Source organism: Sander vitreus, unplaced genomic scaffold (genome assembly GCF_031162955.1).
Source record: "Sander vitreus isolate 19-12246 unplaced genomic scaffold, sanVit1 ctg216_0, whole genome shotgun sequence".
Taxonomy (NCBI): Eukaryota; Metazoa; Chordata; class Actinopteri; order Perciformes; family Percidae; genus Sander; species Sander vitreus.
This window is the reverse complement of record NW_027595408.1, coordinates 155,187-179,422: the sequence shown is the minus strand read 5'-3', so window position 1 is coordinate 179,422 and position 24,236 is coordinate 155,187. Positions and strand designations below refer to the sequence as shown.

At 43.7% G+C, this 24,236-nt stretch overlaps 1 protein-coding gene across 1 annotated transcript in view; it reads left to right on the top strand.

The window, feature by feature from the left end:
* The window catches only part of LOC144513344 (contactin-associated protein-like 5), a gene marked incomplete at its 3' end in the record, with an annotated part of 216,085 nt that overhangs the window by 44,761 nt on the left and 147,088 nt on the right, over positions 1-24,236 (top strand). Inside the window, exons 4-7 of the mRNA XM_078244387.1 lie at positions 3,589-3,736; positions 9,639-9,842; positions 13,336-13,520; positions 15,815-15,958. Of these exons, the coding sequence (XP_078100513.1) occupies positions 3,589-3,736; positions 9,639-9,842; positions 13,336-13,520; positions 15,815-15,958 (681 nt within the window). The remainder of the gene's footprint in view (positions 1-3,588; positions 3,737-9,638; positions 9,843-13,335; positions 13,521-15,814; positions 15,959-24,236) is intronic.

Here is a 24,236-nt window from a genome sequence, read left to right as displayed (position 1 = left end):
TTTTTTTTTTAAGTGCATAAATAAATACAACTGCCCCATGACTGATTTAAGTTTCACTTTCCATGATCAGTGACCGATGGAGGAGCATCTTGGCAGCTGGGATTTAAACCTTTAACTGAAAATGTCTGAGAAAAGAAAATCTAAAGTTTGGGTGCACTTTGAAATAGTAAAAGATGATGCATAATAGGAAGCAAGTTGTGTGCCACCGCCCGATACAGGAGCACAGCGATCGAAAAGTGGCTAATGGTCAGCCACTGTGGTACAAAGGCATGTGCCGATGCCCTCGTGGCACATGCCGCTCATTACAGCGGCATTTGCTGGTGGCTGATGGCATATGCCACTGTGACAGCGGCATAAATCAATCCCCTGGCAGCACTGGCCGCTCACTACACCGACCTGTACCGGTTGTATTCCACCAGTTAAGTAATTTCATATATTCCTGCAGATGTACCCAAAGTATTGGAGCTAACATGAGCTAACAGGGCTATTGTTGGCTTCGCTACTGTTTTAATTACTTAACTGTCACTGACCGCCTAACGTTACCATGTCCACTTGCCGTTAAACACAACCGAAACAGGTTGGTGTAGTGAGCGGCCAGTGCCGCCAGGGGATTGGTTTATGCTGCTGTCACAGAGGCATATGCCATCAGCCAGCTATGATATACAACCAGCACGCGCTTTGGCTCCCCTGATATAATTACCAGTACGCCAATTCGTGGCATTATGTTGGGAAGCACCTGTTAAAAGATTAGCCTTATCATTTACAACCCAACAACAAATGTTAGCCAGCAGACGAAACTGCTGTGACATTAGCAACGACCACACCATACCAAATTAATAAATGTGCAAGTTAAGTATCCCTGGGATGCACGCACAGCTGTCTTGATATATGTGGGTAATTACGATTTTAAAAACTTTACTGGTATTTCTGTGCTAACACGTGTAATTAACCCACCTATGTCCTCAACTCGGCTCCCGTGTTGTTTGCAGCATGTTCCAGACGGATTATTGCAAAGATAGATTATAAAGACAGTAGCATTAATGGTTACATGCGGCCGCCATCTTGGATGGCGGCCAGTCGAACGACGAACGCCGTGCAACCAGTAACATAGCTCAAACACAGTGTTCGTGAACAAACGTTTTAACACACGTTAAAATGCTCGCCTTGCTGCTAGCATGGCACGCCCTCATACTCTGCTTCTGACTGGCTAGTAGTCCTTACCTAGGTACTGTCAGGGCACGCCCTCATACTCTGCTTCTGACTGGCTAGTAGTCCTTACCTAGGTACTGTCAGGGCACGCCCTCATACTCTGCTTCTGACTGGCTAGTAGTCCTTACCTAGGTACTGTCAGGGCACGCCCTCATACTCTGCTTCTGACTGGCTAGTAGTCCTTACCTAGCTACTGTCAGGGCACGCCCTCATACTCTGCTTCTGACTGGCTAGTAGTCCTTACCTAGGTACTGTCAGGACACGCCCTCATACTCTGCTTCTGACTGGCTAGTAGTCCTTACCTAGGTACTGTCAGGGCACGCCCTCATACTCTGCTTCTGACTGGCTAGTAGTCCTTACCTAGCTACTGTCAGGACACGCCTCATACTCTGCTTCTGACTGGCTAGTAGTCCTTACCTAGCTACTGTCAGGGACCCCTCATACTCTGCTTCTGACTGGCTAGTAGTCCTTACCTAGCTACTGTCAGGGCACGCCCTCATACTCTGCTTCTGACTGGCTAGTAGTCCTTACCTAGGTACTGTCAGGGCACGCCCTCATACTCTGCTTCTGACTGGCTAGTAGTCCTTACCTAGGTACTGTCAGGGCACGCCCTCATACTCTGCTTCTGACTGGCTAGTAGTCCTTACCTAGCTACTGTCAGGACACGCCCTCATACTCTGCTTCTGACTGGCTAGTAGTCCTTACCTAGCTACTGTCAGGGCCCTCATACTCTGCTTCTGACTGGCTAGTAGTCCTTACCTAGGTACTGTCAGGGCACGCCCTCATACTCTGCTTCTGACTGGCTAGTAGTCCTTACCTAGGTACTGTCAGGACACGCCCTCATACTCTGCTTCTGACTGGCTAGTAGTCCTTACCTCCCAACAAAGATGGAATAGAAGTGCGATGTCTCACTCTGTAGCTAAAACAGAGAGCTCAACACACAGGGTGAAAAGAGGAGCTGCAGCAATGTGCAGTACAACAAAAATATGTTTTTTTTTTAACTTAAACCATGTAAACCTATTCTGATATAACCTCTAAATACAATTATGAACCTGAAAATGAGCAGAATATGAGCACTTTAATGTCAGCTAAGACTAAAGAGATTATAGTGGACTTTCAGAAGAAGACCACCTTTCACTTGTACTCACTTTTTCCACTACTTATCAATACTTACTGGAAATAAATTATTTCATTTCTGTGTAAGATTATTTTGGATCAGAGCTTGTTTTAGGTCTTTCGTGAGCCATGCATGTTTATTTGGAAACATCCTTAAAGTTTTTGTTGGGATAACAGATTCTGTGCAAAACTGCAGATATGAGGTGAGTGAATCAGTAAGAAAGTCAATGCTCTCACTTTAGCTTCCTGTCGTAAAATGAAATTTATATTTGATCAAATGATTTCATTTTAATATTTTGACAATTGAAGGAAGTCCTAATCAAAGTTGTCCTAGGAAGTAGAGGGCTGCATTGGGATTGGGTCCCGCGCAAATCTTGCGGGAGCGGGCGGTTTTTACTTTGCTGCGTGCGGGAGCGGGCGGCTAAAAAAACCACTGCGGGATTGGGATGTAGCCTGGAACCCCGCCATGCCAGCAGACACCATAGATATACATATATACTGACTGAGTATATACTGTATAGCCTATCTATGAGCAGACACCAGCGTGTCTGAGCCTCCCAGGACGGGGGAGCTCCGAGGCTCTGTCCACCGCCCGCCCGCTCCCTCATCCTCTGCTCCTTCCTCCCGCTCTCACAGCAGCAAACACCTTTCTTCTTTCCCTGCATCTTCTCCCTATTAACCTATAAAATGACGTGTTTTCTCATGCGGGATGGGAGAAGACACAAAATCATTGCATCTCTATTATTGACCGGGCATAGATTCTCAGAGTTTTACGGGTGCGGGCGGGAGTGGACATACACATTGCGGGAGCGGGCGGGAGTGTAACACACACGTTGCGGGTGCGGGCGGTAATGGTCAGAAATTCGCCGGGAGCGGGATGAAGAAAACAGTCCCGCGCAGGGCTCTACTAGGAAGCTTAGTTTTTCCCCCAGAGTCCTTGTGCATTCGCACCTCGCAGATTTCCTTGGACTGTAGTGGCTCCTCCTGGATCAGGGCTGCTGCCATGGTCTTTCTAAACGGCCACTGCTACTACTATTATTATTACTGTTATTAATATTAGTAGTAGTCATAGTTCTATTATCTTTACTGTTACTATAATTGCCATTGTTCATCATTATTACCATTACTATAATTATTATGAGTCACATTTAGTTAATTATCATTGTTGTGCATTTCTCTGTCTCACTCTCTGTCTCACTCTCTGTATCTCTCTCTCTGACTGCGCATCATAACCATAATCTTTGTCTCTGTCTGTTTCTTCAGACATTTGTGGGGAACATAAATTCGGAGGCCGTCGTCCAGAACAAGCTGTCCCACTCAGTGAGGACCCGTTTCCTGCGTTTTGTCCCTCTGGACTGGAACCGCAGCGGCTGGCTGGGCCTCAGAGTGGAGGTGTACGGCTGCTCCTACAGTGAGTGACACACACACTGCAGTTCAAAGCAGAGCTTGCAACATACATATATATATATATATATATATATATATATATATATATTAGGGATGTCAAATGATTTTTTTTTTTAAATTGTTGAAGTTCTATAGTTAATCGTGAATAATCACATGTTTTATCACATGATTAAAATTCTATTATTTTGCATTTCAGAACAGTTTTTAAGTACATATTAACAATCAAAAACAATTTTTACCAGTGTACCTTGATTGGGAATCAAATGAATGCAAAGAAAGTTACTTTATGAACTTGATTTTAAGATTTGTAATTATGTATTTACTGTAAACAAAAGAAAAATGTGTGAATCTGTCATTATTGCACAATTCCTCCAAGTACCAAACTATAAAACAAAAGATCCTTATCCTTACCAGAGTCAATCTAGTGTTTAGTAACTCCTAAATAATGTTGATTACTCACTGACATCCAGTGATCACCAGTTAATGAGACAGCGTTTGCAGCACCTTGCAGCAGTTCCATACATATGTCATACAGGCTGTGTGTCCGTGAAAACTACTGTCCCCCTCGACGGCAACGAGACAGGTCAACCGTAGTACGTCTTTAAGACCCGAGTCCTCTACGATGCTGACAGGTCTGCAGTTAGTTGCCACCCATTTCGCAAGAGCTGTAGTCATTTTTGGGATTTGGTTTCATCCACAGGTCGGCAAGTATCATGCTAGCGGTAGCATCACGTTAACTGAAATATATGCTTAGCTCCGTAGGTGGTAGCTCAACCTTGACGTGCTTCGGTGATATTTTAATTCGGCTTTACACAATGTGCTTTCAACTTGTCTACGAGCCGCCTGGGAGTTTTGGAAAATAAAAAGCTCCATTCAGGATTTCATTGCTGCTGTCTTTCTCCATCATGCCTGCAGCCTGCAGTAGGAGGATGTGTTAGCTTGATGATAAGTAACGGTGCTGCAAAGGGTCAAAATAGTAGCCTGTTAGGCACCACGCAAAGCCGAGTGAAGTGTAAAATAAATTAATAAATGCCGGCATGCGAGAAATATCGCGTCGCGTCGGCCCTTAATCGCATCGCAATTAACGCGTTAACGCTGACAGCTCTAATATACATATATATATATATAAACCTTTTACTATCCGCCTGAGTGCTGAGAGTTTGTTTCAGGGACGTATTATAAGTATTGTTGTTTCGGTTTACATGATGCTGGGAGCGCTCGCCTCCATCACACACATAACAGGCGCATCTACTGACGCAAGTCACGCAATTATGTGTTTTCAGTGTAGTGTCCTAAATCTCATTTTGTCATTCTCTGTATAGTTCACTATTTATTAAACACTATATACGGAAAAGTGAGTGAGTGAATGAGGGAACGGTTTCAAACACAGCTATTGTCTTTACTCCCTGCGTCATTCCCAGCGTCTTCTTCGGAGTTGCTTGTTTGTGGTTTATGCTTCTTTTAGTTTTCAGTGTTCCCAGGTTGTTGGTTTTTAATTGGATCTCGGTTGCCAGTTTTTTACCCCCTGCTTATGGACACCTTTTGCTGTTTTATTTATTAAAACTTTAAAATCTACCTGCTGCCTCCACACTCTGCACTTTTGGGTCCAAGCCTGCTATTCCCTAGACGTTGACAGATTGTACCATTCCCTAGGGCTTGTAGTATTTTACTGTCAGACACAAGTATGATAAATTCCCTAAAATTACAGAGGAATAAAGAATGAATAGGGTCTCTGTTGTGTGAATCTGTGTGAAGCTCTCTGTGCCTATAACACCATGGACAGAGCCAGCATTGTCTCAATAGTACACTCTAGAGCAGGGCTATTCAATTACAAATTCAATTGGGCCAGATTTTAAAACACAAATTAATGTAATGAAAAAAAAAACAGTTTATTCATTTTAGATTTGGTCACATCTGACACAGGCACATCAAAAGGTGCGTACAAAACAAAATATCTAATTGAACAGAACTTTTAAGGTAGCAATATGATTTATTTTCTTTTGAAAAAAAAAAAGAAGCATTTTGGTCATATCTGACCCAGACACATCTCAAAGTGCATAAAACAAAAAGGAGCTATCAGTGCAAAGAACCAGTAGCAATAACATTTGCCTCACTGTTCAAATAAAAAAATAGCATTTTGGTCACATCCGACCCAGGTACACCACAAAGTTTTGTGGCCAAACCACTTGTGTCGGGCATTAGATGTGTTTGCGCAGCGTCGGAAAATGCAACAGTCTTCAAGTCAGTCGTAAAAAGGTCCAGTTTGACTTGGAATGCACGCATCTCTGCCTTGCCTTGTAGTCCCATATTTAGGTAATTCCAACCCAGTCTCACAGCAGTTCGTGACATGGTCACGTTATTTAATCTATTGATTTGTGTTCACGGAGACGTTTTCCTCGTTTTTTCGTGGTGACCAGCACGAAAAAGTAAAGTAATGTATTTCAGTGGGAAGCATATTTCGTGATCACAGCACGAATACGGTAGGGAGTAGTATGAAAAGCCGAAAATCTGCATAGGGTGGTGGCTGGGTCAAACAATACAGGACTTTCATCCGGGAGACCGGGGATCGCGTCCCGCGTGTGGCGTTTTGTTTCCCCGTTGTCTGATTAAAAATAACGTGACAATTACACAAACTGCAGTGAGACCGTGTTGGTAATTCAGATGTTTGAATATGTTGCTCAGAAAGCAGACCTCGTCTATAGAGTCGTTGTCCAACATGCATTTCAAATGTATCTGCCTTTTTTTGCTTGCTGTTGTGGAGGAAAGTTATTATCTTCTCTGAGCTCACAAAAACGCTCCAGTGCTTTGCCTTCAGACAGCCACCTGACATCATTGTACAAAAGCAGGTTGTGGTGCTCAGCAGACATGTCTGACAGTAGTTTGCAAAAAAGGCAATGTTGGAAGCTTGATGTGGAGCGAATTAAATTAATTGTAGCCATCACGCTGTCTATTGTCCTTTTAAGCTCTCCGCTTAGTTTTGTGCACAACACCGTTTGATGCACAATGCAGATCATCTGAGGGGCAACAGCGGACCAACATGCTGCCAAACCACTTACTTTTGATGGAGCCCCATCCGTAACAGTATTATACAGAACCCCGATGGGTTGGCATGCATGTGAACTGCGGATTAATTGCAAATTTAACCATCATAGTGTGAAATACTGATTAACTGCCGCTTTTGTGTGAACAGGGCTCAGTCTCTCTGCAGCAGGACGAAGCCGCCTCTGCAGCTTGTTCAGGGAGTCAGGGCAATGCTAGTCTATATACATGACGTTTCACTTTGGGGATTGCTCCGTTGCTGCCTGAAATTTTTTTTTAAATTTGAGAGACACATTGGTTTCTCAGGTGCCTAAAATGTTGCCAGTCTGAGATATTTTTAGATTTCTTTACTGTTGCCCAAGCAAGATCACGCTCATGAATTAGATCAGACAATTGCTCTGAAAACCACAGATTATCACGCACTTTAATCAGTGCTTAATCTGTAAAGTGGGAGGTCCCGGAGGGTGGATCCGGCGACTTAAAACGGGGGTTGGAGGTAACGGAACCAAAAAAAAAAAATGACACCTGCCTACGTAGCTTCTCTGACTAAAAAAGCCTAAACAACGCTGTGTGTACATCAGGGCAATGTTTATTTTTATTTCAGAACGTGCACTGCATCGGTGCAAAATGTAAAATAAATTAAAAATGCACTACAACGATCGTTTTCACAAGCAGCAATTATCCATTGGACAATTAAAACAAAAAACCCACCGTGGTCTCCACATTCTTGAGGTTTTTGCCTGTTTGGGATCCGACTGGCCAGCGTATTTGAAAAAGTAAAGCAAACTTTGTTGTCTTTTTGACATTTTTCCCCTGAGTGAAACGAGGCTATAACAGCAACCTCAACCAGCCCAAGCGCTGGTGTCACTTGAAGAGCAGCGCCGCGCTGTTGAAGTCCCATCCCTCTCCCCCTCCGTCCCTCTCCTCCCTCTGTCTTAGCCTGAAAATTCACCTCAAAACGCATCGAAAATGCAAACACAAGACTTTTGTAACTCCAATGGGGAATAAAGACTAACAAGACAGATAACAACATTGAACACTACACAAACAGTAGTTTATTTTTTTCCATTTAGACAATTCATTTTTCATAGTGACACAGGAGGTGCCGGATCCAATAAAAAAGGTTCCGGATCCAACGTCGGAGGTGCCGGAAGGTGTTCCGGCGTATATTTGCTGAGAGGAGCATGCTTCTTTATAATGTCCAAAAAAAGTGATTTAAAGTATTGCTATCTCGGGCTCTGGGATCAAATCTACCCTGGTCCAGTCACAAAGATAAAGATCACTTAAAAAAGCTTGTTCACAGAACGACTTAAGATTCCTCTTAATTATAATACATGGTTTACATTTAGATATCCTGGTATCTCTTACACCCGCAATGACGCAGTGATCACTCAAGCTGTTTCAGGCTAAAGACAAACCCCACAGCAGCAGATGGGTTGTAGTAGAAGGGCCAGACTGATTAGGCACAGCACATGGAGTAGGTCTCCAAACCAGGTGAAAATAGCTCATAGGTTGAGGAGTAAACCACAATTTTTCAAATGGCTCACACCAAACTTTGTTGAGAGGCAAACAATTTGTTAGAGAGGATGTTAAAATCCATTAAAAAACTTTAAAAATGTTAAAACAGACAAACACTAAACAGAACCATAGATAGTATATAAGAGTGGACCAGCAGACCCCGTGTCTCTGGACGGAGACCAGTGAAGGACATTAGAAGCTCTTTCCCGGTGATGGCTGAGCGTTACTGAGCAGCCTCCAACTGAGCTTGAAGACGTAGATGTGACGTGAGCAACCTGTCTGAAAGTTGGAAGTCTTCTGGTAGCTGTGCCAAGAGAAATCTCAATCATTCCCAATCTAGCAGAGACGGAGAGCGTAGGTATATGTAAGGAGATAACATAGACACAGGCTAATTATTGATCACTAAAATGATAGTTAACATTAGTAATTACACTTAAACAGCTAATGGAAGTCCAAACTGCCTGAGAGCTTCTCCTGTACTATACGGTAATTCTTCTACTATGAGACAGTAAGTCGTTAGCCTATTGTTATAAAAACGTCTGCTACGGAGCCATAACATACATTGTCGTGTTTCTTTAGAAATAAACAACGGACAAATAGAGTCTTTAAACGCTTCAGATGTAAAGTTATTCTCTGTCAAAGTGACGTCAGAATGAATGGCAGTCAATGGGATGCTAACGGAGGGTGAGTGCTAGGTAGCATCAAAATGGCACCATAGGACCTACGCTTTCCAGACATTCACTTACCCCCTTGAACAGAACTAAGGACAGGCTGCCATCTTGGAAAGGGGGCAGGGGATACAGTTAGGGGGAAACAAGAAAGAAAAGGAGTATTCTGTTCTAACTTGGCCACTGTCATCTGGCAGCACACTGCATTGGCCAATGAAATATGCACAAGCACACGTCAGGTAACTGTAGAATACCTTGAAACCTTGTATGATATTATGCAAATGTAACTATTTATAAGTATGCGACAGAGGAGCGAGGTTTTGTTGTTGTGGTTCAATAAAGTGCTTTGCAGCATCTGGGCGTTTATGTTTTCTATGTCTTCTCATTTATAGTTGAAGCAACACGCCATCACCAATGCAGACATTGTCTAACAATAGCCTTAAAACAATTAAACAAAAGTATGTTTAATGCCATCTAATCGAACCATCAGTTTTGTCTGGGATTTTGTTCCCAAGATTAAGAGATTTTCAAAATGTTTGAATCTTTTTCCCATTCAGCCACATTATTGTAGGCCTACCCATCAAAATTGTAAAACTTGAATTATTTAATAAAAATCTTTGGCTCTGTATGTAGCATGTCATTGAGAAGGTTTTTAATTCAATGATGTGATCTTTCTTTTAGAGTCAGACGTGGCAAACTTTGACGGCAGGAGCTCTTTGCTGTATCGTTTCAACCAGAAGTCCATGTCGACAGTGAAGGACGTGATCTCTCTGCACTTTAAGAGCCATCAGGCCGAGGGGGTTTTATTGCACGGGGAGGGACAGAGGGGAGATTACATCACACTGGAGCTTCACAGAGGAAAACTGGCCCTCTACCTCAACCTAGGTAAATCACAGCTGTTTTACAACCTCACTCTTTGTTTTTGTATGATGATGAAGCCTGTTTCCTTAAAAATCTGCTGTGGCAGCTCATTGGAATGGGAGCCATTAAAGGCTGGGATCGGGGGGCGCATTATAGAATTATAGAATATGCTTCATTCGAAGGAATACTGCTAAAGCAATGTTAGAACTAGAAAGTAAAATCAAACATGCCGAAAGGTATGGAGCTAGAACAGTGACAGTAACCTGTGGTATTGGTAACTGAAATATAAACATCAAAAAGTTAGAATCTCACAATGCTATTATTTTGTTTCATTTTGAAATTTCTTTGTCTTTTTTTTAGTGACAGGTTTTTTTTTGTTTTTTTTACGTTGTCAGGATTTTTACAATGTCACTGGTTTTCAGTTTCAACTTTCTGTCACTGTTTTGGAGTAGAGAGGTGGGGCCTGAGGGGAGGGACAAAGTACAGGTAATTTACATATAATTTGCATACTGGCGAGACGGTCCAGTACAATATTTTTTAACTGTTTAACTGATAGTGTTAATGGGTCAAAAATATTATCGGTTAATGGTTTACTTGGACATCAATGTATAAACTTGGCTGTAAACAAAAACAAGTATGTCTGTGGTATTTCTGGCTTAAAGGCATAACCTTTACATTTTTCATCCGATTTCACTAAGTTGTGTATAATTACAGGCACCTTCGACTGAGAGGGAGTTTATGGAGAGACTGCTGAGAAGGCTTCAGGAAGTTCTGCAACGTCACCCTGTAGATTTTGACTATTTACACTTTTACAGTGTTTTACACTTACACTGTTTTAAGTCATCAAATGGGACTTGTACCCTTTTGCATAGGCCAGTAGACGTTAACCCTCATATGCATTATCACATTGACTGTAATTTGTTATGAAATATAGAGTCAAATTCTTACTTGAATATATTATTATTATATTAATATATTCTTACTTGTTATTATATGTTATTCATTGAAAAGGTACAGCTTTAACTGTTTTGCTGGAGTCCATACTGTAAATACATGTCATTTCAAAAACTGTTTAGGATTAAAATCATATAAAGTGGTATTTGTCATTTAAAAATAACAACAAAATGGTTTTCCTGTGTTATCCTGCCATGTTTATGTGTGAAGAATCACATAGTTAAGTGCAGTCTTGCAAAGCTATCCGCCATTGTCCTAGGAGGGAGTCACAGGGTTAATGGCTGCCCTCAGTTCTGCCATAGTCTGCGGCCTCAGAGGGCACTGGATGGGTGGTAAAAGTACTCCACTGGCAGACTCTTCTGTCACTCTGTCATGGTCCCCTTCCAAGAAAAGATCTTGTATATCCTGTAATTGACAAGTCATGTTAAAAGACTGCAGTTGCTTTTAGAATACTTCACAAACAATTACTTTTTTTTTTTGTAAATGAAATGCACACTTTAGGTTTGCATTTAATTTACATAATACATATCCAAAACAAAATTAAAAAAGGTTTAATTGAACATTTTGAAGCTGCACAGGGTCCAGCAGAAGTCTGAGAACATGTCAAGGTCCCTCTGGAGGCATGGTACAAATATATAGTGGGTATACAAAATAAATGCAGACTGTTGGAGGGATCTAGCAAGCAATCCTCTTAAAGACAGACACATCGCAACACAAGCGCTACACCCTACAAGATAAATACCAAAACTCAATCAGTGCACTATTAATATCACTTTAAACCCCCAAGTGGGCTAGCTGATGTGGTATTAGCTAGCGTTAGCGCTTATTCAGCTAACCTCTGCCAAAACAGCACAGATTACATATATAGTTAACACTAAACCAGCCCGCTTCTATGTCAACGAAAATGGCAGAGATAAACAGACTTACCTGAGATTTGGAGGTTCCAGGTGAACTTGTGGAAGCCATTGCAGATATCGGTAATAACACATCTGTAGTGAGGATTCCTGTGGAGCTGCGGTCTCTCCCAGTAGCCTATGCAAATTACTTGTAAACCACGACCTCTTTGTCCCTCCCCTCAGGCCCCACCTCTCTACTCCAAAACAGTGACAGAAAGTTGAAACTGAAAACCAGTGACATTGTAAAAATCCTGACAACGTAAAAAAAAAAAAAAAACTGTCACTGAAAAAAGTCAGACATCAAGAAAAAATGTAGATTGACATTGAAAAACCTATCATAAAGCAAACAAATGTCAAAGTGAAATAAAATAATAGCATTGTGAGATTATAACGTTTTGATGTTTATATTTCAGTTCAACATTTTTAAGTGCCAATATTCGTTGTTTCAATGCCAATTTTGATTTTCAATACCACAGGTTACTGTCACTCCATAGAAAGGTGGATTAAACAAAGAATGTCACAGGATGGTCTAAGAAATCTGACTCAATTCATGGGCGTAGCTCTTCAGATAATATCAGGCATCTCATTAATATTGCATGGTCTGTAGCTGATAGACAATCCTCAATAGCTGCTATTTCCCTCGATGCTGAAAAGAGTTGACTACAAAGATGCTCCAAAGAGTTTTGGATCCAGTTCTTCAGCCCCAAAGGCACCAGAATGTTTAGATAAGGTGTTGTTGAAATATGGAAAAGGTCATGAGGCTTATTATTCTATGCTTATCCAGAACCTCGGGGATGGAGCCTGGGCAGTCCTCAAAAAGACATGGGAAAGGGATCTGAGTATTACACTGGATGATGAGAAGTGGGACAGAATCTATAGGAATATTCAAACTATGTCACACGATGTGAGGGTGCGCCTCATTCAGTTCAAGATTATGCATCACTTCTATTGGACTCCCTCCAGATTGTTTAGAATTGGTCTGAAAGACGCCCCAAATTGTTGTAAATGTAATACAGAGGACAGCCAATTACTTCATATCCTATGGTCCTGTGATAAGCTCAAGGAATTTTGGAAACATGATAACCTATGTCGGAGTGCAGGGACCCAGATTTAGCCCAAGATTATTTGTTCTGAGAGATGGGTCAATCCTAAGCGGGATGGATAAGCACATAAGAAGCTGGGTCCAGACTAGTTTAATGATAGCCAGACAGATTATTTCAAGAGGATGGAGTAATGAAGGGGTGCCGTCAATCAAGAAGTGGGCTTATGAGATGGCTAGGGTGGCGGCATATGAAAAATATAGTCATATAAACGGTTTGCCAAGTTGGATGCCTATACTAGAAAATGGGGAAAGTATCTGAGCTTTCTGGAGGGCTCCTAAGAAGCTTTGCGCTGGGGAGAAACGTATATGATGGGCTTATGGTGTTGTCATTTATACCATAACCATTTATTTGGTTCATGGTTTATTTATATGGTCTATTTTGTTGTAATTGTGTTATATGGTCTTGAATACTGTAGTTATTTTGTCATCTTTTCTTGATTTTTGTTTGGACGGGTACTAATGGAGAGGGGGGGGGGGGGGATATGTTCATGTTGCAAATTGTATGTTTTGTGTGTTCTTCACCAAAAAAAACAAATCATCTGTTTTTTTCACGTTTTTCTCTCAGACGACACCAGGCTCAGGTTCAGCAGCAGTCGTGTGGCTATCACAGTCGGCAGTCTGCTGGACGACCAGCACTGGCACTCTGTCGCCATCAAGCGCTTCAACCAGCAGGTGAACCTTACAGTGGACTCCCACACACAGCACTTCCAAACCAAAGGGGAAGGAGACTCACTGGAGGTTGACTATGAGGTTTGTCCATCCTGCCAGTCATTCAGACTGAACAAGTGATCAGTAGCATACCCTTATTGGAAGTAATATTGAGTGGGAGGAGTTCATTTAGGTATCCAGGGTTCTGGACAGAGTCCTATTTATGTTCTCATTGACAACGTTATGTGACTAACAGTTGAAACTCTTTGCGGAAATTTGGTACAATATTCAGTAACTATCACCATGAACTGCAACAAATCTAAACCAATCACGATGCGCCTCATCCGTGATGTTGTAGTCAATCTTCATAATTATCAATCTTTATTAAGGCAAGGTCATACATGCGAGAAATTAACCTTGGCAAATACCCACCTTCCATTCACTTTCATTCTCGCTTCCTGTTAAGTTTGCCGTTTGACCCAAAACACGGAGACAACACACACGGAGGCAGATAGCAGTTAGATGTGTTTATTTGAACAGTCAGTCTTAAATGAGCAAAGTGGGGAAGTTTGAGACTGAGACTCGGAGCAGACGGTCTGAGAGAATCCAGTCTTGACTCACTGAAAGAAATCCAGAGGAATATGTGAGCGAGCAGTGCATGGTGGAAGTCGGCAGCGCAGCAGAAGCGGAAGAGCAATGGCTCAACAGGTCTCAGCGGGGAGGCAGCAAGCAGGTCGCACAGGTAAGTTGTAGGTAAGCAGCAGTTTCAGAGCGGGATCTGAACAAAGGACAACAGGATTAAACAGAGTACTAGGAAACACAAGAATCACGAGCAGGACACACAGAGCCAAGTTACCACGAGAGTAGTTCAACGATCTGGCGCCGAAGAGGTGAACTAGATAGTAGAGGTAGGTAGATATACTGCTGAGTCAAGTTCACCTTGAGTGACTGTTAATGACGCAGCACAATTATTGCCTTGGCAGGCAATGGTTATGTACTCCTTTCAACCTTGACAAAGGCAGCGCATACCAGATCCACTCCTTCTGTTCTTACCTTTCAAAAAACCCTAGACATACAGACTACACTGCGTAACTGTTTACCAGAGCTAACTCAAATCCACTCATTAGAACAGAGTGTAAAAATATGCACCACTTATTCTTACAGTACACTGTACAAGGAGTGACTAGTTGTGTATTATAAAGAATTATGTAGTGGGAGCATTATTTGATTGGGAATTTGGTCCATCGCAATACGCCTAACCTGAAAAATGAAAGTTAATATAATAATCAAAATATACTCGCCATGGTTTTACAGTACATGTACCCATGTTTGTAATCAAAAGCATTAATAAAGAAGTCCTAATACTAATGGAAATAAACAAAAACACACATTTTATTGATTTACATCACCGGTATGAATACTTTTGAAAATGCAAAATATTCATTTCTGTCACGCATGGATGGTATAATTTATATATAACACTTTGTTAATTATCTCTCCTTACATCACGTGTCAAACTCAAAGCCCGGGGGGCCAAAGCCGGCCCCTTACAAATGTTGGCCCGACTAGTTGTGCACCACACCACAACAATGAGGAAACTGTTTTTCATACTGTAATTATGCGACACTGCCGTGCAGAATGTGACAGATTTGCTGACTTTGAGACTCAGAATTCCCCGCAGAAGAAGAGAGTTTTAAGGTTGTGGTTGTGGTGAGTCAGCTGGGTGGGAGCTGCTTTGAAAAATGTAATGTTTGTTTTTCATGACTTGCTAAATTCTACGATGGCCAAGAAACTTTTTTGCTGACTTTTTTAGGGTTTTCTGTCGACCAAACTGTATGGGAGAAAGCTATATGAGACATGCAACAATACAAAGTTAATTGACTTTTTTGTTAAATAAAAGCATGTCAATAAATTCACCATGTCTGGCCCTTATTGTGATCGTCATTTCCAGTGTGGCCCTTAGTGTAACTGAGTTTGACACCCCTGCCTTACATCTTCCGGCTCCTTTACTTTTTCTATCTGTAGTCTTTTGTCCTGCACATATAATAAGTCTCTCAGAAACCCAGTTACCTGTGCCCAAGAAAATGATCTAGGAGAAATCAGGTTTCTCCTTTACATGATGTTTAAAAATCAGCTCTCCGGAAAAAGCAGGCTGTAACTCAGTTATGCAAGTGGTAGTAATCCACTGTGTTTAGCAAAATGCTACCATCATTTAAGCTGAAATAGCTTGGGAAAGCTGCCAGAGTATTATTTTAATGGACAAGGCAATTGAAAAAGTCTGGATTTCCCAGTACTTCTTGGTGGTTTAAAAAAATCCAAAACAGAATGTGGATATCATTGTGAAATGATTACTTATAAAATGTTTGTGTTATGCTTCTTTTGCCTCTTCATTAAAGCTAAGCTTTGGAGGCATCCCGCTGCCTGGCAAACCTGGCACCTTCCTCAGGAAGAACTTCCACGGCTGCATCGAAAACCTCTACTACAATGGAATCAACATCATCGACCTGGCAAAAAGACGCAAGCCACAGATTTACAGCGTGGTAAGTTTGACCTTTCATTCATTTTAGATTTTGACGGACTGTTTCTATTTTACCCTGCGCATATTGTCCCGCAATTACGGTAATCTTAATTTAGTTTTTAACCTGCGCAGCTTTTCACGTCTTTATGGTAGTTGCTGTATACATCAGACCGTTACATATGGGTACTTCGCTAAAGGACGCTACCTGTTTTGGGGGATAGAAAACAGAAGATCCCATAGAAGTCATTACAATTTGACGTGTGTTTGGATCATAATTTTGACAAAATTTGTTTCATACACGTCTAATATTTATGTTGTGGCCTTGCCTGAACCTAAGCGTTCACGATAAGTTAATAATGGATCCAAGAGTGTAACTCAGCCATCGTCAATCAGATTCGGCCCACCAAAGCTTTTAGTCTGGCCCGCAGAATAATCACGAATTCAGAAAATGTGAAGAGGAAAAAATGCGTTCTGTTATTTAGCACCTAAAGCATTTACAGCAGGTAACATTACAAAGGTAGAGCACAAACCCAGCCCTGTGTATTGCCTGGCCCCAGTAGTGTCTGCTTAGAAAAATTCTGGCCCTTGGAAAAATGTAGTTGATGACCCCTGGTGTATCTCGTAAATGACCCCACTAATAATGCCCGGAATGATACCAAACTTCTACAGTAGTACAAATAGTTTCTGTACTTATAAAACGAGGCATTAGAAAGTTTGTAAGTACACCAGGAGTTTATTTAAATAGCACTTGCTCACAATGCTCACCTCTGACTCTGCCATTTTCTTGATCTATTCTGCTGTTCTCTCGCTTCTTGCTTGGTAATAGATGTTGTGCTCTGTGCGTGATCTCGCAGGATGTTGCGGGATCTCACACGATAGCGCAGTAGCAGAGAGGAGTAGCCATGCCATCAGGCAAGTGTTATTTAAATATACTTCTGGTGTAGTTACAAACTTTCTAATGCCTCGTTTTATAAGTACAGAAACTATTTGTACTACTGTAGAAGTTTGGTATAGCATTATTAGTGGGGTAATTTACGAGATACAAACGTGGACCACTAAGCTAACCAGCTGATAACGCTAACTCGACCAACGTTATAACAAGGGAAAAAAGCTTATGGGGGGTTGTTTGGCTCGAGGTCAAGGTGCAAAGCAGCCTAGGGTGAAATTACTCCGAACCATCACTTTAAGCTAATGTTATCTATCCATCAGTAGTAACTGTCACCAGCATCATTTACCACACAGACTGAGAATATTCATGTATCTCATGAGCCTCATATATCAGTGTGAAAGTCTCGATTAACCCGCTACGTAACAGCTTTTCCACATTTTCCTGTCTCTCTCTGATGTGACAGCGCGATTCTTCCCCCTAATAGCGAGCCACGGCTGCGGTGATGCCGGTCTCGTCTATAGCCTGGAGCCGAAGCCCATCTATCATGATCTATTTTAGGACATGGCAGGAGGACAAATCGGAGATCAGGGATTTTGGATGTATTGTTAACTACTCAGCAGATTTTCGGCATAGTTATTATTTAAAACGGTTTGTTTAAAGTAAGAGTTTGGAGCGATGTTAAACTTCCAAGTGCTGTTGTTGTAGTATTGCTGGTTTCGCGGGATTGTTTTCCCCCAGAGAGGGGCGTGTCGACTTTGGATGACGTATTGCCGGTCTAGACCAATCATGTGCATTATAACTCATCCCACATGACGCTAATCAAACAATTTATTCAGAGCAGAGCAGTGGGCTTGCGTATCAAAGACAAAAAACACGTAGGCGTAGCCGGGCGAGAAGAGGCGGAAACAAAAGAGTCAAGTGAGTGAGAGAAGTGGGACATGGCTTGCTCAAAAATTAGAAATATTTTAGTTTTTTATCCAGAATGGACCGACTTGTATATGTTCATACTTCCAACTGGGAGTTCAAAACCGGTTTGCCTCATATGCGCTGAGACCGTTGCTATAATTAAAATGTGAAGGGAATGTGAAGCGCCACAACGAGACAAAGCACAACAATCATACCCACTCAAATCGGAACTGAGGGCACAGAAAATACATATACATATCAATCTAAGAGCCCAATATGATCGATCCTGACACAATCATTCACTGCCCAACAATGTGCCAGTGAATGTTCCCTTAAAGTTGCCTGGATTTTAGGACAACATAAAAAACCTTTCACAGACTCAGGAATTGTCAAGGAGTGCATGAGTGCAGTGGCTGAGACCTTACTGGAGGGAAAACAAAAACAAGAGTTTGTGTGACCAATCAAATCGCCATGTCAGCATCAACAGCCTAAAGAGAAACAGAAATGTTACCCAAGGATGTGCTAGAACAGCTGGATCAAGCAATTCACAAGGCAGCCTGTGTAGGCTTAGTTTTAGATGACAATGCTCAGCTGTTAGTTTATGTGAGATTTTTCAACAGTGAGAAGAAAGAGTTCTGTGAAGACCTGTTGTATGTTACATCCCTTGATACCAGTACAAGAGGAGAGTACATCTGCCTGGCCTTAAAGAAGATGTTAGCAGAGAGGGGAAAAGAACCAAATAGAGTGGTTTTAATAACCACAAATGGAGCCCCTGCTATGGTTGGGAGAGAGAGAGAGGAGCTGTGGCAAGAATGAAAGAGGACAATTCTGAGCTCATCGCTTACCATTGCATAATTCACCAAACAGTCCTGTGCGCCACCCTGTCAGACGAGTATGCTGAGGTGATGAGAATGATCAGGGCATCCTCTCCCCATCAGCATCGCATGCTCAGGGAATTCCTCAGAGAGATGGATGCAAATGCTGATGACCTGCTGCTGCACAACAACGTCAGATGGCTCAGCAAAGGCAAAGTGTTGGAGCACTTTTTCAGCTGAAGAGCCAGAAGGCAACACAATTTTTGGAAGATGAGAAGATGATGGATATTGTGGCTTTTTTGGTTGATACCACTTTACACCTGAATTAACTCAATTTAAAGCTGCAGGGCAGGGACAATTCAGTTAGTTACCTGATGACAGCTGTCCGCTCCTTCCAGAGGAAACTTGACCTGCAGAGAGACTGTGCACACTTCCCATCATTGAAGGAACAGGTTCAGGGTGACAGAGATCAATCTGCCTTTGTTGACTTTGTTGACAAGCTGATGGTAAACAGCAAACGTTTTGACAGCTTCAGCCTTGGACAGCAGCTCACCCTGTTCATTCAGAACCCATTCCTTATCACACATGTCTCAGAGTTCTCAAAGGAAGTCACACAGCACTTCAAGTGGGCAAATATTGGGCCTCTCCAGATGCAACTGATTGATCTCCAAGCAGATGTGGCCCTGAAAGAGCAGTTTGGACGAGCTGACCCTGCCACTTTCTGGTTCCAAATGGTCTCAGAGACCATTTTCCCAGATCTGAGGAAAGTGGCCCTGTACTTCTTGACCATGTTCGGCTCCACATACACCTGTGAGGCAGCGTTATCTACCATGAACATTATTAAAACTAAATATCGCTCCAAGATTACAGATGACCATTTACACATGAGACGCATGAGAATGGCCCTGACACAATTCCAGCCCAGAATAAAAAATTTTGGCATCACAAGGTAGAGCTTACTTCTCTCACTGAGCAAGATAAAGTGGGGTGGGGAAAGAGGTGAACAAAGAGAAAAGAAAGTGTTAAAGCTGTTTAGTTGTTAATATTTGTTGATTGTTTATATTTGAAATGCAGTTAAGGTTGAGCTTTTTTTTTTCCAGTGTGTAACGTGTTTAGTTGTTCATTATCTAAATCTGTGTTGCCCGTTCACAAACTTGTCCTTTTTCATGAATATTTACCTCCACCATCAATTTCTTTTACATTGGCGTTTACATGAACTGGGGTAGACGCTCCATATTCATGCTCCATCTAGAAATACGTTAGCCAGTAAGGGACATACAGGACATACTGCTCCATCTTTCATGTTTTCTCTGTCACATGATAAACTCCCAGCTGCTGCTAATGCTGTTAACGGGTATCGTAGCTTCCTGAAGAAGGAAACATGGAGGACCACACGTATTCAAAACCCAAATTTTAGGAACAGGAGTCTTCTTCCTCGCCCAGAAAAAGAAAAAGGATATGCAAGAGAGCGTCTTTTTGAAGCGTGAAGGCTACCGTAGCTGTGATACGTACTCTGAACTGCGTGGTGAGAGACTTGATTGATATCTGATCTCAACGCTAGATGGGAGACATTCCCACACATTGGACCTTTAACATGCCTTTCTTAAAATATCTTTATTTAATTTTTAAATGCAAACCTTATTTTACCTGAAAAGAGAAAAGAACATGTATTTCATTATTATTTTATGATTAAAGAGTCCAGTTCAATATGAAAATTAATTATAAACATTGTTGAAGTACTATTAAATTGTACTCTCTTTATTTTATTTAAAAGTCAGTTGTTGACAACATATAGACGTTGATACAACTTCTAGGCTGCTTCAGAATGTATGGCACTGAATAAGGCATGTTAGACATTATGATGTTCCGGACCTTTGCTTAAGACAGTTTTCTCTAAATGGACCTCTTTGAATGTTAATTGAATACCCCTGCTGTAGGCTAAACTTTTAGCTTCTGAAATAATCAATGAAGCTATGCTGCTGTTTCTGGTGCAAAATGTGGACAGCGTCTCTCTAAATGGGGAGACTTGCCTGACAACAAATTAGGCTGTCTACAGCTCTGCTTAGTAGACAAAAGAGCAGGACCAGACCTTTTGTTTCCTACTTTCAGGTGTTATGGTAATACAATTGTATGTCAACAGTAAGCCAAGTTTGGTATGTGTGTCATTTCAAATGGTGAAAGCAGCGTCAGCAGCAGAGACAAGAAGTGTGTTTCTTGCCCTTCGCTGATTTAAAAAAAACAAAAAAGCAGAAATCCTATGAAAAATCGAGGAAGGGATGAAGTGACCCTGCCCGGAGGAAGCCCGGGGCCCCCCGTCTGGAGCCAGGCCCAGATGGAGGGCTCGTCAGCGAGCGTCTGGTGGCCGGGGTTTGCCACGGAGCCCGGTCGGGCACAGCCCGAAAAAGCTACGTGGCGGACATCCCTCCATCCCATGGGCCCACCACCTGTGGGAGGAACCGCTGGGGTCGGGTGCGCTGCCACATGGGTGGCAGTGAAGGTCAGGGGCCTCGACGGACCAGACCCGGGCAGCAGAGGCTGGCTCTGGGGGACGTGGAATGTCACCTCTCTGTGGGGGGAAGGAGCCGGAACTTGTGCGGGAGGTGGAGCGCTACCGGTTAGATCTGGTGGGGCTTACCTCTACGCACAGTCTTGGTTCTGGAACCATACTCCTGGATAGGGGTTGGACTCTTTTCTTCTCCGGAGTTGCCCAGGGTGTGAGGCGCCGGGCGGGTGTGAGGGATACTCACAAGCCCCGGCTGGCGCCGCTACGTTGGAGTTTAACCCGGTGGGACGAGAGGGTCGCCTCCCTACGCCTGCGGGTTGTGGGGGAAAACTCTGACTGTTGTTTGTGCATATGCACCAAACAAGAGTTCAGAGTATTCGGCCTTCTTGGAGACCTTGAGTGGAGTCCTGCATGGGGGCTCCAGTCGGGGACTCCATAGTTCTGCTGGGGGGACTTCAACGCGCACGTGGGTAATGATGGAGACACATGGAGAGGCGTGATTGGGAGGAACGGCCTCCTGATCTAAACCAGAGTGGTTGTTTGTTGTTGGACTTCTGTGCTAGTCATGGATTGTCTATAACGAACACCATGTTCGAACATAGGGATGCTCATAAGTGTACTTGGTACCAGAGCACCCTAGGCCAAAGGTCAATGATCGATTTTATAATCGTTTCATCTGATCTGAGGCCATATGTTTTGGACACTCGGGTGAAGAGAGGGGCAGAGCTGTCAACCGATCACCATCTGGTGGTGAGTTGGGTCAGGGGTGGGGGAAGACTCTGGACAGACCTGGTAAGCCCAAACGGGTAGTGCGGGTAAATTGGGAACGTCTGGAGGAGGCCCCTGTCCGACAGACTTTCAACTCACACCTCCGGCGGAGCTTTTCGTGCATCCCTGTGGAGGCTGGGGGCATTGAACCCTGAGTGGACAATGTTCAAAGTTTCCATTGCTGAAGCTGCGGTGAGGAGCTGTGGTCTTAGGGTCTTAGGTGCCTCAAGGGGCGGTAACCCACGAACACCGTGGTGGACACCGGTGGTCAGGGAAGCCGTCCGACTGAAGAAGGAGTCTTTCCGGGATATGTTATCCCAGACGACTCCGGAGGCAGTTGCAAGGTACCGAAGGGCCCGAAGGGCTGCAGCCTCTGCCGTGAAAGAGGCAAAGCAGCGTGTGTGGGAGAAGTTCGGAGAAGACATGGAGAAGGACTTTCGGTCGGCACCAAGGTACTTCTGGAAAACCGCTCGCCACCTCAGGAGGGGGGAAGCGGGGAACCATCCAAGCTGTGTACAGTAAGGATGGGGACGCTGTTGACCTCAACTGAGGAGGTAATAGGGCGGTGGAAGGAGCACTTTGAGGAACTCCTAAATCCGACTAATACGCCCTCTATGGTAGAGGCAGAGCTGGAGGATGAGGGGGGGATTGGCATCAATTTCCCTGGTGGAGGTTGCTGAGGTAGTTAAACAACTCCACAGTGGCAAAGCCCCAGGAATTGATGAGATCCGTCCAGAAATGCTTAAAGCTCTGGGTGTGGAGGGGTTGTCTTGGTTGACACGCCTCTTCAACATTGCGTGGAAGTCTGGGACGGTGCCTAAGGAGTGGCAGACCGGGGTGGTGGTTCCCCTTTTTTAAAAAAGGGGGGACCAGAGGGTGTGTGCCAATTACAGGGGTATCACACTTCTCAGCCTCCCGGTAAAGTCTACTCCAAGGTGCTGGAAAGGAGGGTTCGGTCGATAGTCGAATCTCAGGTTGAAGAGGAACAATGCGGATTCCGTCCCTGGTCGTGGAACAACGGACCAGATCTTTACTCCCGCAAGGATCGTGGAGGGAGCCTGGGAGTATGCCCAACCAGTCTACATGTGTTTTGTGGATCTGGAGAAGGCGTATGACCGGGTGCCCCGGGAGATACTGTGGGAGGTGCTGCGGGAGTACAGGGGTGAGGGGGTCCCTTCTCAGGGCCATCCAATCTCTGTACGACCAAAGCGAGAGCTGTGTCCGGGTTCTCGGCAGTAAGTCGGACTCGTTTCAGGTGAGAGTTGGCCTCCGCCAGGGCTGCGCTTTGTCACCAATCCTGTTTGTAGTATTTATGGACAGGATATCGAGGCGTAGTCGGGGTGGAGAGGGGCTGCAGTTCGGTGGGCTGGGGATCTCATCGCTGCTTTTTGCAGATGATGTGGTCCTGATGGCATCATCGGCCTGTGACCTTCAGCACTCACTGGATCGGTTCGCAGCCGAGTGTGAAGCGGCTGGGATGAGGATCAGCACCTCTAAATCGGAGGCCATGGTTCTCAGCAGGAAACCGATGGAGTGCCTTCTCCAGGTAGGGAATGAGTCCTTACCCCAAGTGAAGGAGTTCAAGTACCTTGGGGGTCTTGTTCGCGAGTGAGGGGACAATGGAGCGGGAGATTGGTCGGAGAATCGGCACAGCAGGTGCGGTATTACATTCAATTTATCGCACCGTTAGACGAAAAGAGAGCTGAGCCAGAAGGCAAAGCTCTCAATCTACCGGTCAGTTTTTGTTCCTACCTCACCTATGGTCATGAAGGCTGGGTCATGACCGAAAGAACAAGATCCAGGGTACAAGCGGCCGAAATGGGTTTCTCAGGAGGGTAGCTGGCGTCTCCCTTAGAGATAGGGTGAGAAGCTCAGTTATCCGTGAGGAGCTCGGAGTAGAGCCGCTGCTCCTTTGCGCCGAAAGGAGCCAGTTGAGGTGGTTCGGGCATCTGGTAAGGATGCCCCCTGGGCGCCTCCCTAGGGAGGTGTTCCAGGCACGTCCAGCTGGGAGGAGGCCTCGGGGGAGACCCAGGACTAGGTGGAGGGATTATATCTCTAACCTGGCCTGGGAACGCCTCGGGATCCCCCAGTCGGAGCTGGTTAATGTGGCCCGGGAAAGGGAAGTTTGGGGTCCCCTGCTGGAGCTGCTACCCCCGCGACCCGACCCCGGATAAGCGGATGAAGATGGATGGATGGAAAAAAGCAGAGAGACAAAAAGACTGGAATTCAGAACCCAGCTTCAACAGAAGCAGTTTTCCTGTAGGATGAGGGATTATAACCTGACATTTCAGAGGCATTTACCTTCAGTTTGTCCTCCAAATAAAGTGGTTAAGATAATCAGTATAGACTGGTGTTTTGTTTCCAAACTGTCTGGTCATCTGGTTGCTCATCTTTACTGAACTTTAATGATGTCACTGTG